The 15210-nt window shown below is 31.9% G+C and overlaps 1 protein-coding gene across 1 annotated transcript in view; it reads right to left on the bottom strand.

Annotated features, from left to right (window-relative positions):
* The window catches only part of AGPAT5 (1-acylglycerol-3-phosphate O-acyltransferase 5), a 64558-nt gene that overhangs the window by 17769 nt on the left and 31579 nt on the right, over positions 1–15210 (bottom strand). The window contains exon 5 of the mRNA XM_001381542.4: positions 8168–8258. Within this exon, the coding sequence (XP_001381579.1) occupies positions 8168–8258 (91 nt within the window). The remainder of the gene's footprint in view (positions 1–8167; positions 8259–15210) is intronic.

Raw genomic sequence — 15210 nt, 5'->3', positions numbered from 1 at the left:
GTCACTTAGTAAATCAAGATTAGAACCCAAGGTTTCTAATCTCAATGTTTATGCTATACAATGTATATCTTCTGCTCAAATATAAAGTTGTTAAAATGTGTTACAAAGATAATTACTTAGATCTTAAAAGTTTATTTAATAAGCACAAATTATGTGCAAGGCACCAGCATTTCAAAGACAAATGAAAAATAGAACTATTTTAAAAGAATTCTTCAGGAAAGATGGTAACATTTACAATACAAGCGCATATACTATAATCTGGGGAAATAAAGGACACTAAATTAGAGGGAATCACGAAAGGATTCCTACATGTGGTGGTAAGGAGCAGTATATTCTAGCATACGAAACAGACTGTATATAAAAGCACTGAGACAGAAGGCTGTGTTAGAAGTTACAACAAATAGTACAGTTTGGTTAGAAGACAGTGTTTCCCAAAGCATGCAGTGGTGCACTAAGTCTGGAAACAGATGGAACCAGAATAAAACATGAAGCTGAGGACTTAGGAGATTCTTCAAAAGAGTGACATAATTAAAGCTATGATTAAAAATTATTTTGGCAATTATGTAGAAGAGGGGCTGGAAAAAGAAGAGAATGAAAAAACCCTTAACAATTATGAAGCTAGTGTTAGAAAACTGCTAACCTTATTAAAAAGAGTAAGGAAAACTTGATTATCAAAATATAAAATAACAAGGTAAAATCACAACAGAAAACAAAATGTCAGTAAAGCTAATTTTTTTAAAATGGAGATTTATGTGAATGTAGAATACCTTAAGAAATGCTTTTTTTTATTCATTCATCTTTTAAAAATAAAATAATCAGGAGGCAGCTGGGTGGCTCAGTGGATTGAGAGTCAGGCCTAGAGATGGGAGGTCCTGGATTCAAATTTGGCCTCAGACACTTCCCAGCTGTGTGACCCTGGGCATGTCACTTGACCCCCATTGCATAGCCCTTAACCACTCTTCTGCCTTGGAGCCAATACACAGTATTGACTCCAAGATGGAAGGTAAGGGTTTAAAAAAATAAAAATAAAAAATAAAAAAATAAAATAAGCAAATTAACATAACACAAGAGACCATCAAAACAATTCTTTTTCAAAAAGAATTAACTTAGCTATAAAGAAATTAAATTAGTTATAACAGAACTACCGAAGGAAACAACTGATGTAAATGGAGTTAAAGATGAATATCATAATATATCATATATATTATAATATAAACATATAATAAACTTTTAAAAGATCAATTAATAACTATGTAATATAAAATAATCTAGAAACCGATATGGAAAAATTTATAACCAATTCCCTTTTATGAGACAAATATAATCTTAATATGTAAACCAAGAAAAGGTAAGGAAAAAGAACTAGAAGTCATTGTTAATAATGAATATTGGCTCAAAAATATTAATTAAAAGCAAAATTCTGACAACATATTTTTAAATTCATCAAGATCAACTTGAATTTATATCAGAAATATAAGTAGGCATTCACCATTAGTAAAAAATTAATATAATCATAGAGTATTGGGATAGGAATTGGATCTGTGATTTTATTAGTAAAAAGAACTTTCGGGGTGAAAAAAAAAATCTAACAGTGAAAGAAAGGTCAATATCTTTCTGCAACTTAGAGTCATAGAGGATCAGTCACTTACAGCATTGAGATATCAAGTGACTTGCCCAGAGTCATGAAGACAAAAGAACTAAAAACTAAACCAAGGTCCTTTGAGATCAGTTCTCTATCCATTATGTCCTAATTTTTATTTTTATAATATAACCATTATAACAATAAAAATTATTCCAAAGTACATTATCAGGCACTATTAGAATAGTCTAGTCGAGAAGGATTGTATAAGTGTTCATCATCTATGAGTGACATACTATGCCGTTCTGTGAAATAAGAACCTCACGCTTCTATGATTAAAGGTTTTTTTTCCTTGAAATTCTTCAAGAAATATGTGGGGGATTGGTTAAACTAAGAAAAGACAACAATCCATGTTAAAGGCTGAAAAGATGATAAATTTAGAGATGAAGAGACCTTATGGTTATCTAGTCCAAACCTTTCAATTTTACAGATAAGGAAACAAGAATCCCAAAAATATTGTAATTCGCCAACTGACATAAAAATATTTCTTTCATTAAAATTTTACTTAAAGTAATAAGAATAATTTTAAGTATTATTTAAGCATTAAGACAAGTATTACTGACTTTATTTTGTAGATGAAGACATTGAGAGTCAAAAAAATCAGAAGACTAGACAAAGGAGATATACATATATATTATATACACACACAAACACACACACTTCTGTGTTTTTTTTCCAATTCACCAAACTGTCTTTAATATCTGATTTTCTTAATAATATTAACAAAAACTGATATTTACAAAACTTTAAGATATGCTAAGCATGTTACATGATTACCTCATTTGAACTTCATGACAATACTCTAAAGCAGGTATTGTACAAATATTATTATCCTCATTTAACAAATGGGGCAACTGAGGCTCAAAGAAAAAAATGACCAGCTTTGGTCACATAACTAATGATTTTTAAAAGAGATTCAAGCCCAGGTCTTTTCTGACTCATGGCACAACATTCTATCCATCACACTGTATTCCTAAGTAGAAGAAAAGATAAGAAATATACTTAGAAAATGTTAACTTTATTTTTCTTTACCTACTACCTATCTTTAGGAAAGCTAGCTGCAGAGAAATCGGTGATAGGATAGTGGGATTTCCCTACAAATGCATTTTAACTGTGAAGAGGGCAGGTATGTAGAAGAAAACATTTCCTACAGCCAACATATTTGACTTAAATCCTGAGGAAGTCCAAAGGTTGAAAGCCATATTCATATGCATTTATGTAGCTGAGGAAAAGACACTTCTTGCTGAGATCTATAAAAGTTGGTGCTTGGGTTTTTTTTTTTTTAAATGAAGTTCTGGTTCTGCAAATGAAATTTGTGGCTGAACATTTTGCAAAGGCTAGATCAAAATCTAGTATGATAACAGAATGGAAAAAAGGAACTCAGTTGATAAATCTAATATACTAAGATAATATTTACCTTCACTGGGGAATACTATTGAAATCCTAGGGTGCCTTCTCCTACTCTCAATATAATAGTATTTACAAACAAGTATTTGTCACCTATGAAGTAATCCTATACACTAGAGCTATGCTGGTGAACCTATGGCACACATGCTGGAGTGGGTTGCTCCCTTTCCCCTCTCTACACACATCTGAGGACATTTCTCTCAGCAGCCCAATAGAACTGCTTCCTCCCTCCCCTGTCTGGGGTATGGCAGGGGGCTCACATGTGATGTGAGGGCAATTTGGATGCTTGGTTTCTAGAAGGTTCACCATCACTGTACCAGGAACACACATAAAATCAGTTCCTGACTTCATTCATCACCCCAATACAAAATTCTATACATTAAATACAATTCCTTATGTTCCTTCTTCAGGGAACATGTATCCTTTATACTTTAGCAGCTATAATTTAGCTAATGAAGTTTCCCTATTCATTTGTCAATTTCTACAATAAACTTACCTCTGTGTATTTTTAATTTTTATATTGCCAGCAGGTGTTTTGGACACAGGGGTACTTAGTAAACACTTGCTGATTTTAAATAAAACTTATTAATTCAGTTTGCAAATAAGGCCAGAAAAAAAAACATATTCAAATAAGACAATCTTGAAAATTATAGGTGGAATTTATTATGTACTTATAAAGAAAAGCAAATCCCCATGACAAACTTGTAGTTTTATATACAATCTTTTAAAATTCAGTTATGTAAATGGAAATGCCTATATTATTGGTAAAGCTCAAAAATAAAAAATATATTTGGAAAAAGAAGCTATCTGAAGACAGACAAAAACCAAATAATTTCCCTTTACCATCTTAAGTAATTCCCCTGCTTCTTTGGTTCAGTAATGTGATAAAAGTATAGTATTTTAACTGCAACAATGAAGTATATTTTCCAATTAACAAGTTAAAAACACTATTTCATATCCAGTAGTTTAAAAAAATTAGCCTCTAATATGGAGAAGCATATTTCCTACCCTTTGTTATATGTAATTCAGTTTTGTCAAATTTATATATAGTACTGAGTTCTTAATAAGTAAATTTCTCACCTCAAGTTTCCTCATCTGTAAAATTAACACAACAATAGCACCTATCTTACCTGGTTATTGTGAGGATTAGTGAAGATAATATAGTTAAAGAACAATGCAATTTTAAATCACTATATAAACTTTAACTATTATTTATTTATAGTTTCCCAATAATAAATCTAGCCCTGCTACAGAACCTTCAAACATCATAATTTAAGCACATTATTTTTTTTAAAAACTAAAAAATAAATATCCTTAACATAAAAAATAAACTCAATTTCCTTAATGTTTTTGGTAATAATTTAATAGCTTTAAGTACTTCAAGGTCATTATTAAAAAATTCAACATGTTACTCTAGCTAAATAACATTTTTTATTCCCTCCAGCTAAAAGTGTTCCCTCCCTCCTCAAATTTTACTATGATGAATGAAAAAAGCATTCCTCACCTAGTGATCCAACCTATTAGAGTTGAACCTCTCCATATTTGGCTAGGCTGGGCCTCAGACAGAAGATAGAATTTATCATTGAGACCATACTTTAAAACTTTCCAGCTTGATAGAAGCTGCCAGAACTTGCATTCCACTGGCAAAGCCTTTGAGAACCCAGGGTCACCTCCATGCCACAATGGGGCATCAGAGTAGGACTTCTGTGGAAGCAGAAAACCTTATATCACAAGGCACTAGAAGCAAGCCAAACAGTAGAGAACATCTACTCTCCTTTATAAGTGGATGTAAGAAATCCTACCTAAGGCTTTTCTTTTCTCTTCATTAGCCTGGATGAAAAATGCTTATTTTCTAGAGAAGAAATACAGTTGGAAAAACAATCAGCAGACCTGAGCTCCTGAGTGTGTGTGTGTGTGTGTGTGTGTGTGTGTGTGTGTGTCTGTCTGTCTGTCTGTCTGTCTGTCTGTCTGGTATAAATGCTGCAAATATATAATGAGCTGGGCTAAAAATTGAAAAGGTAGAAACTACCTAGCTTGCCTTTGGGAAATTTAAATGGTCTTTTAATGAACAGTCTCAAACTTCTTGAAATAAATGTACATCTTTTTAATATCAATATCCTTTAAGTGAGAGCAGATGTCTGCTAATAATGAAATATCAGTTTCAAAAGAATAAGACATGACTGCCACCCAGAGGCCAATGAAGTTGTGCTTGTTGGCTACAAATTGGCAAAATAATATAAATGATAAATTATGAAGAAGCAGGATAATGGACCCTCTCAATATATGAGCATGAAAAAAGATAAGACTGTTACAATATGGCAAAAAAGGATGACGAGTTTGTTCTATTGATATCTTCACAATGTCAAGAGACAACAAGGAGGGTCTCCAAAATATTGGGTGGACCATTTGTGAAATAGGAAAGACAAGGATGAATGGGTGGCTAAAAGAAAAATATTTTTTAAAGTTGATAGTAAGAATGGAAAAATCACTGTTCAGATGAAATTAAATATAATAGTATGCTTAATCAGAAAACTAAGATAGTATTTTAATAGAAACTAAAAAAATTTATATCAAAAGATAACCAAACTATATAACAATGACAAATAACTAGAATAAAAGTTAGCAGATATTCAGAAAATCCTCATTAGTTGGCTCCCAAGACTAATCTTCATTTATAAGTAATAAACTTTTAAAATAACTATAATAAACCTATGTCATTTTGTTTAAAAAAGGCATCAAATGCAAAATTAGCCTTTACAATATCTGTGTGTCAAATATAATTATAATAAAGATTATGAAAAATGCTAGGTACTCCTAGTACAATGAACACAGAATATTTACTCATTTTAACTTTAAATTTCACACTGAATATAAACCAGTCAGGAGCCATTCACAAAAGGAAATCAAAGGAAATAATTTATCTTTGAATTTAAGTATATGTACACAGCAATTTGTATACACATATATATATATAGAGAGAATGAATATACAGAATTTACAGAAATTAACAAGAATCAGAAGGAAGAGAGACATTTTACAACTAACTTTTATAGTTTAAATGTCACAGGCACTTGTGGTTTCAACTCTATTCAAGAAAAATTGACTTAACAGATGGACTAGAGTGTTCCTTTGTTTTTATTTTTGACCAACAGTTTACTTATGATCTTGGAGGGAAAAAACAGGACATGTTTTTGTAGATTACACTGTTCAGAAATCTTAACTTCCTTTATGCACAGTGGGAAAAAATTCAACTCCATATCACACTGAAAATAGGTCACCAATAAATGGGAAAAGTAAGAATTTTAACAAACTTGAGTTTTAAAGCTAAATCCTGTTAGGCAAATTGATTATGTAATTTCCAAAGGCAAAATTTTTATAGAAAAAAACGTAGATGATCAAATAAAAATAATCAGGAGCATAGGATTCAAAAATAAAATTATATCATAGACTCTGAAAATAACTTGCTTTGTAACTCTTAGCAAGTTCCAACTTAGTTCCTCATTTTTAAAAGAAGATATAATTCCTAAATGTTTCACATGGGTATTATAAAAACTAGAATAAGGTTTTTTAAATGGGCATCATAGGCTACCTAAATTAATAATACTATTAAAATCATATAAAAGGTAGACCATTGTCCATCTCTCTTTTTATACTTAACAAGAGAAACCCATCTCTCTCCTCTAAACTTCCCTACTTATGTTAAGAGTACCAGTATCCTCTCACTTACCCAAGTTCAAAACTTAAGTTTTGAAGGACTCTTCCCCCCTCCTTGATGAATCCCCTCCCAACCCTCCTACATCCAAATCAGCCATCCACATCTCATAAATTATAACATCCATATAATTTCTTCCATCTGTCTACTCACAAAGGCTCTACAGCCTAGAATTCAGGTAAGAGATGATGAAGGCCTGAACAGCTTTATGAATTGAAAGTTAAGGGAACAGATGGTATAAATATATAAATTCTAATTGGACTCTGCTTCTCTATCTTCTCTAATCTATTCTTCATATAATTGCCAAATAGTCTTATAAAACATACTCATTTCATTTACTCAAAAATTTTTGATGACTCCCTACTACCTTGAGGATAAATATACAATGCTTAGCCTTGAATTTAAAAATCATCTATAATCTATTTCTTCACTTACCTTTCTAGATTTATTTTACAATACTACCTTTAATGAATTCTTCATTTCAGTCAAGCTACCACCAGCTGTTTCCTGAACTCAACATATCATCAATCATATTTCAGTGCTTTTATACTGTCTATTCTTGAACTAATTCTCCAAAACAGCTAAATTAATATTCTTAAAACTCAGGCTTAGTTATGCCTCAAGTGTAAATATATATTACTTCTAAAATAAAATACAAAATACTTTGTTTGGCATATAAAACCTATCATAACTTGGTTGCAAACTATATTTCTAGTTGAATGTCATTTTTCCCAAAAGTCATTCTAGTCAGATCTGTTTATTATACCTATTTGAAAATTTCCCTATGCACAATATCTATATGCACAATACCTTCTATATGCATCTGGGAGAGGTAATAAACAGAGCACTAGACCTATATCCAAGCCATCCTAACTAAGTTGAAACCAATCCTCAGAAACTTCTTAGGTATATGACTGTGGGAAAGTCACTTAATTTCTGTCTAAGGTTCTTGACCTATAAAATGTGAATAATAAAAGCACCTCACTTCCAGGGATGCTGTGAACCTAAAATGAGTTATATGTTAAAGTACTTTGCAAATCTTAAAAGCACTATATAACACTGATGATGTTTCTAGAAACTTTCACCTATGCCCAGAATGCTTTCTCCAAATCACATTCATTTCTTGTAATTGTTAACACTCATAAGATTAGTAATCAAGACTAACAAAGCTAGTTGGTGCTCATCACTCTTCACACCTGAAGTTACCTGAAGAAAACATCTTATTTTCCAAAACTGAACATAAACTCAATCCTTTAGATCAGTAGCTATTTTCCTGGGGTTTTTTTCCCCTTCACAATGCCTTTTATACAATCAGCACTTAATAAATATGGAAACTTATGAACTATTAGAACAACTTGTTAAAAATTCAACTCTGAAATTTAATATTGAAATTAAAATTTTCAGCTTACCTTGTTCAGCAGCATATATTTGACTAGCTGAAATAACTTTTGTTAGCTCCGGATTGTACCTTGTTCCCTCTGGGAAAATCACAAGATACATCTGTGAAATAAATAGGTTTTATTTTAACCAAAGAAAATATATTCAACCCATGGAGACTTAAGGGAACATTTTTAAAATGAAAAAAAAAGTTACCTCATCTATATTGATCTGAATTTCAAGTACAGGAGTAAGCATTCACAAATATACTCAATAAAGATTGAAAAATTCTATAAAATATATTTAAATGCTATGAATTATTTTAAGGGCAGAATTCTAAAAGGGCTTAGAAATACTTCCAATTTCATTCACTCAAAATTTTACTATGAAATACTGTCACACATTTTTAGTTATCACTTTTAGATCAAACTTTTTAAAATTACTTTTAACATTTAAAAATCAGTACCAATGCTCATCTCATTACATATAAAGCTTGTAGAAAATCTTTATTTGAATACAACATAAATTAAAATTATTATTTACTTTACAAAGGTTAAAGTAGGACTCCACTAAATAAAAAGCTCTATTAAATTCAATTCATGGATCACTTTTCAAGAAAAAATCAAATAGACAGAAGTAAATATGTTTTTTAAGTGGAGAAGCCAGATTTGAGAAGTCAGTACTAGATATTAGTGGAGAAGTTAATTTTCCTAATCTTCATCCTTTTCCTTTTAGAGAGAGAGAACAAGAAACAAAGAAACAAGGCCAGAAAGGCTACAAAAAATACACTGTCCTCTTTGGCTTACAGACTCAAAGTGGGACAAAAACAGAGAACTCATGCCAGTTCTTTTCATTTTACCTTTATTCACAGTACACAGCAATCATAGGAACAAAGAAATGGAAGAAAGCTCATATGATTAATATATTTTGTTCCTTTCATTCTCTGGGACATTTGGGAAAAGATGATATTGGATAAGTTGTTCATTTGTCAAAGAAACCTTTTTCTGTATTGGATTCTCTTTAAAATTAGAATCCTTGCTTTACTAAAACTATAGGACAATGTGAAGAATTTAATGTTTGAAATGTATTAGCATTTGTTAAAACTAGCTAGAATAGAATTAGACTATAGTTATATTATGTATTATCAAAAGGAGATAGAAATAAATATAAATTGTAATGTGGCAAAGACCAAGGAAATACCATGGAATTCATATTTAATGGGGATGGAGCAAATTAAAAAAGGGTATGAACTCCTATTTAGATAGAAATCATTATCCTTGTCTTCCATAGTCAAATTTCTAATATTTCTTTATATGACTTATGTGTTCTACAAATATTTTTTTTTCATTTACAAGACTTTCAAAGCCCTAGCTCAAGAAGGTGAATCTAGTGACAAGGCAGAGGATATATTTTCAGGACACCACACAGAGCCAAGCCATACAACCTCATCTAGCAGTGCAAAAGGAAGACATGGAAGGTAAAATCTTAGTTGTGAGATAGATGTGTAGGGAGACAAGCATTGAAATGCTTGCATGGAACAAAAGAAGAGATGTCCACTAGTTGTCCTTCTCCATCTTCCACTATTGATAAAACATGTAGAAAATACATATGGTAGAGAAATAAGATTTCAGGGTAGTGTCTTGGTAAAATATACCAACATATTATGATCTATGTATTTGTTTCACACATACACACAAATAATATCACAGAATATCAAGGCACCTAATCAAGCTTATCAAAATAAGAATCCTTTCTATCACATAAGTGGTTTGTCTCTAGTCTTTTCGTGAGGAATTCATAGCCTCATTAAGTACATTCCATTTTTGAATAGTTCTATTTCTTAGGAAACTTTTTTGTTTAATATCAAAGATTAAATTTAACTCTTTGTAACTTCCACATACTGATTCTAGTTCTTCCCTTTGAGATGAAAAATGAGAAGTCTTATCAGTCTTCCCTGGACTCTCAAATACTTCTTTTGTTCTATGCAAGCATTTCAATGGTTGTCTCCCTACATATCTATCTCACAACTAAGAGATCTTGCCTTTCACCCTCCTCCTTTTGCACTGCTAGATCAGGTTGTATGACTTGGCTCTGTGTAGTATCCTGAAGACTATCATATCTTCATCTCATCCTCCTAAGTCCTCTCTTTTCTAAACATCCTGAATTCCTTAAATTGGTGTTCATATGACATGGACCTAAGGGCTTTTGCCATACTGCTATTCTCCTTTAGATTCTCTTTATAGTTTATCAACATTCTTACTAAAAGATTGGTACCCAGAGGTGAATATAAAAATCCACATATGGTGTTGACCAGTGTAAACCTTAAAATTTCTTAGACTTATAAATGTTGGAAATTTCACCATTGGGAAATTTCATACTTGAAAAATTTCCTATTGATAGTGGGTCTTGGCTATTGGAATGTGAACCCCATTGGCATGGGAGGTTCCTCCTCCTCCCTTCTTAAGATTACTTTAGGACAGAAACCTTTTGCTGAACAATGGAAAGGACTTTGACCTATGCTTAAGCATAGAACAGGAATTTCTTTGAGTCATAATTGATTTTAGAATTGATACAATGGAGATACTTGGAATGACAGAACCAAGTCTTGGAAACTGCAATCTCCACCCTACTCAGTCCTAACAGGATTAGGAAGGGCTGCAGCATAGATCAAAATTTAATTATTCCAATCTCTACCCTACTCAGGGTAACAGGATTTAGGAAGGGCTGTAGCAAAAGATCAAGATTTAATTATTTGAGAATATGACCTCCAACAGACATGTGCAAAGCCACAGACCTCTGGGCAGTCCTGGGTTAAGCTAGAGCCACCATTGGCACAGGGAAAATGATGGACAGTGATTGGTAGATGTGAGAACTGAGGGGAGGGAACTTGGATGGTTTCTTTAAAGATAGAAGGGTCTGAGGACTGAAGGGTGGTTGGAGAGTTTTGGCTCTGAGTGGTTGGAGAGGTTCTCTGAGAAGCTTGCTCGGAAGGAAGCTGGAGGTGGAGGCCCCGGAGACTGTTTCTCCATTTTGGTCACGTGAGTAATAGGGACTGATCTCCTTTCTTTGCCCCAGCTATCTAAGGGCTTGGGCCTTTTGGCCCAGCCTAAACAGAGGGGGTATTTAAGCCCTATTCCCTTCTCTTCCCCTCTCTCTCTCTCTCTCTCTCTCTCTCTCTCTCTCTCTCTAATTCCTTTCTTCCTCCTGTTTGTAATTAAACTCTATAAAAGACTGACGGCTGACTTGAGTTTTCATTTAGGAATTACATAGCTGAATTCCTTGGCGACCTTAAATTAATATATATCAGTCTTTTAAAGTGATTTCCTTGTCACACCAGGGAAGACTATAACATTACCTCCTGAGTCTTAATATAGTCCAAGATTATATTAGTTTTCTTAGCTGCCATAACTTACAATTGATTCTCAAAAAATCTTCAGTTCACTAATATCCCTGGACCTTAAAAAGTTTCTCTAGCCAACTTACTTGATCTTATATTTGAGGTGATTTTTTAAAGCCAAGTTTGTAAGACTTTGTATTTAGCTCTATTTAAGGTCCTTTTGCTTTTGAGAACCTATCTTTGAAATCCATTTGCTAACTTTCCTAGTTTAGTGAATATCTATTCCTTTGTATGAGTTACTGACAAAATGGACAAACAGAGTAGATTTGGGACAAAACTAAACAACATCATATGTGTGATATTCTCTGCTTATATGCCTCTAAATGAATCTAAAATCTAGATGGAATACATTTGTGCTAAAAGGAGTAATGAACTGGAGGAATTCTATATGAAGTTAACGACCTCCAGGAATTAATGCAGAGAGAAAGGAGCAGAACGAGAACATTGCACACAGACTGATACACTATGGCACAATTGAATGTAATGGACTTCTCTACTAGCAGCAAAATGCAATGATACAGGACAATTCTGAGAGACTTATGAGAAAGAACACTATCCACATCCAGAGAAAGAACTGTGGGAGTAGAAAAACATTTACTTGATCACATGGTTCAACGGGAATATGAATGGGGATCAAGACTCTAAATGACTACTGTATTGCAAATATTAATAATATGGAAATAGATCTTGATCAATGATATGTGTAAAACCCATTTGAATTGCTCATTGGCTATGGGAGGGGGAAAGGAGGAAGGGAGGAAAAGAACATGAATCGTAACCATGGAAAAATATTCTAAATTAATTAAATAAATTTTAAAAACATAAATTAAAATCTAAAATCTAAATCTCCCTCCAATGAAGAGAAGAAGATGCATTTTCTCAAACTTGAGACATAATAATGACATAGCTTTCAGTTTTACTGGGACACTCTATCAGTAACTCCCTCTCCAAACTAAGCTTGGACTATTAATGACTACTCTTTAGATCTGGCTATTCAAATAGTTTACAAGTTAGAGGTCTGTTAGCATTTTAAAAATATTTTGATAACTACTTCAAAATAATTGATTGGAATTCAAAAGTTTATAAAAGATAGAACTTATTTAGAGTTGTCTTTATAAGGTTATTATTGTATAAGTTCTGTTTCTGTTTCTGTAATAAATAATTTAATGGTGTTTCTCACACTAATCTTATAGAAAATGTTCTTAAATGAATTTTTATATTCAACCATTCAAAACATATTATTTTCTATTGAGTAATATTATTTTAAATTTGTTACCTTATATTTTTTAAATACTTTTATTTCATAATGTCTCTATTCTACTAACTAAGCCATCCCTTATAACAAAGAAGAGAGGAAAAAATCAGCAAAAACAGTCATCCACTGAATCTAATAGTATAATATGACATCTAGGACAGCATTCAGTTTCAATAATTTTCAGAGTTGTTCCTTCCATTTTCATTGTTATAGTCAATTTTGTATGTTGTTTGGTTGGTTCTAGTTATTTGATTCCATGTTACTTCTTATGTCTTCCATTAAATTATTTTACCATAATTTACAGTCATTATATAATCCATAGAAATCTTCCTTGTTTTTAATTCTTTGCTGTTACTTCTTATGTCTTCCATTAAATTATTTTACCATAATTTACAGTCATTATATAATCCATAGAAATCTACTTTGTTTTTTAATTCTTTGCTGCCGTAAAAATTATGCTATGAGTATTTATGATTATATTCTATCTTTGACCCTCCTTAGAAGATATGCCTAGCTAGGAGGTAAAATCTCTGGGTCAATGGGTATAGATATTTTCATCACTTCTTTGGCATTTTAAAATGCTTCCCAGAATGATTCGGACAATTATTGGAATACATCGTTTTTTGATAAATCTTAACTATTACTCATATTCTAATATTCTTATTTCTCAAGTACTTCTCATGATGAACAAAAAATTTCCCAATGTTGAAGTTGAGAGATTTGAGTTTACCAGGAGCCCAATGAAGCTTTTAATCTTATTTTAATTAAATTTTATAGTTAATGCAAATATTTTACCTGCTATTCTGATTATCAAAGTTAATAGAATGAACATCTGTTTCCTTTCTCACTGAGAATCAAGAATAATTTAAACATAAAACTACATTAATAGACAAAAGACAAATGAAAATTATAAAAACACTAAGGAAAAGCAAATATGAAATTTTGCTCTTATGTTATCCAATCATTGGGGCTACCAAAAATGCTAAAAATGGGAATGTTATTTGTTAGAGGGGCTGTAGGAAAAAAAGGAATAAGAAGAAGAATTATAGATGTGCTTAAACTATTCTAAAAGATAATTTGGAATTTGACAAGAAACAAGCTCCTAAACTTTCGATACCACATAGCACAGGTTTCAGGACTGGGCCCTATGCACCATAAACATTACTAACGACAAGAAAAGGATCACATATTAATTTTAAAAAAAGTAAAAATAAAAACAAAATACATAATCAAATATTGGAGAACAGCTGAAACTAATTGTAGTTTATGAGCATAGTGAGCCCTAAGGAATGGCAAATATCAAGGATTTTGGAGAAATATGGAAAGACACAAAATAATGAAGAATGAAAGCCATATGAAAACAATATATAATGATTACAATGTGAATCAAGTCTACACAGGGGAAAAAAACAACAACTATAATTGGGGGCAGCTGGGTGGCTCAGTGGATTGAGAGCCAGGCCTAGAAACCAGAGGTCCTAGGTTCAAATCTGGCCTCAGACACTTCCTGAGTGTGCAACCCTGGACAACAACCCCCACTGCCTAGCCCTTACTGCTATTCTGTGTTGGAACCAATATAGTATTGATTCTAAGACAGAAGATAAGAGTTTAAAACAACAACAATAACTATAATCAATATTAACACCATAATATCAAAGTTCAAGGACAACAGCAACTTATTTTGACATCCTCCGGCTACTAGCCTTAAGAATGCCTAAAGAAGATGCTTCTTTAATGTAAAAATGGATGATAATACATAGGTATAATTGAATATGATGTAATGCTCTTTTCAAAGCAAATATTCACTGGGAAAGTTGGTAAATCCATCTATAAAATCCATTGAACTATTTCTATTGATTGATCTATCTCAATAGTTGCAATATATTTTGCCTCACACTACTCTTATTAAGAATTAATACAAATATTTAGGTTTAATGATATTTAATTTGCTTTCTGTCACTTTAAATTCAACCCACCATTGGGCTCCTAGCAGATAAGCACAACTTTTCATGTTTTCTGTCTCCAAACTCCATCTTCTATCAAATGTGTTACAATGTTAAAAGTTGGTCCCTGAGGAATCACTTTAAAATACAATTATTTTAAATATACAAATATATGTACATGTTAAATTTTAAATATATTTAAACCAACTTATTTTAAGTGAAGGTGTAAACCAATTATTCTATATTTTCATTGAATCGGGGAAATAGATAAAAATTACATCATTTTAACATGAAATATAACAAACATTTTAAAATTGTTTACTGATTGCAAGTTTAATTCTAATATAATCTTGAACCAAAGTACATTAAGGTAATTTGTATTTTTATACATCTAATGCTAAGTCAGCATCCCAGGTCACAGAGTATCAAAAGACCCTACCTAGCTTCTAGAGATAAAACAAGTTTAGGTTTGCTTTAATG

This window comes from Monodelphis domestica, chromosome 1 (genome assembly GCF_027887165.1).
Source record: "Monodelphis domestica isolate mMonDom1 chromosome 1, mMonDom1.pri, whole genome shotgun sequence".
Lineage (NCBI taxonomy): Eukaryota > Metazoa > Chordata > Mammalia > Didelphimorphia > Didelphidae > Monodelphis > Monodelphis domestica.
Note: the sequence above shows the minus strand (reverse complement) of the source record. Positions and strands in the feature narration are given on the sequence as shown.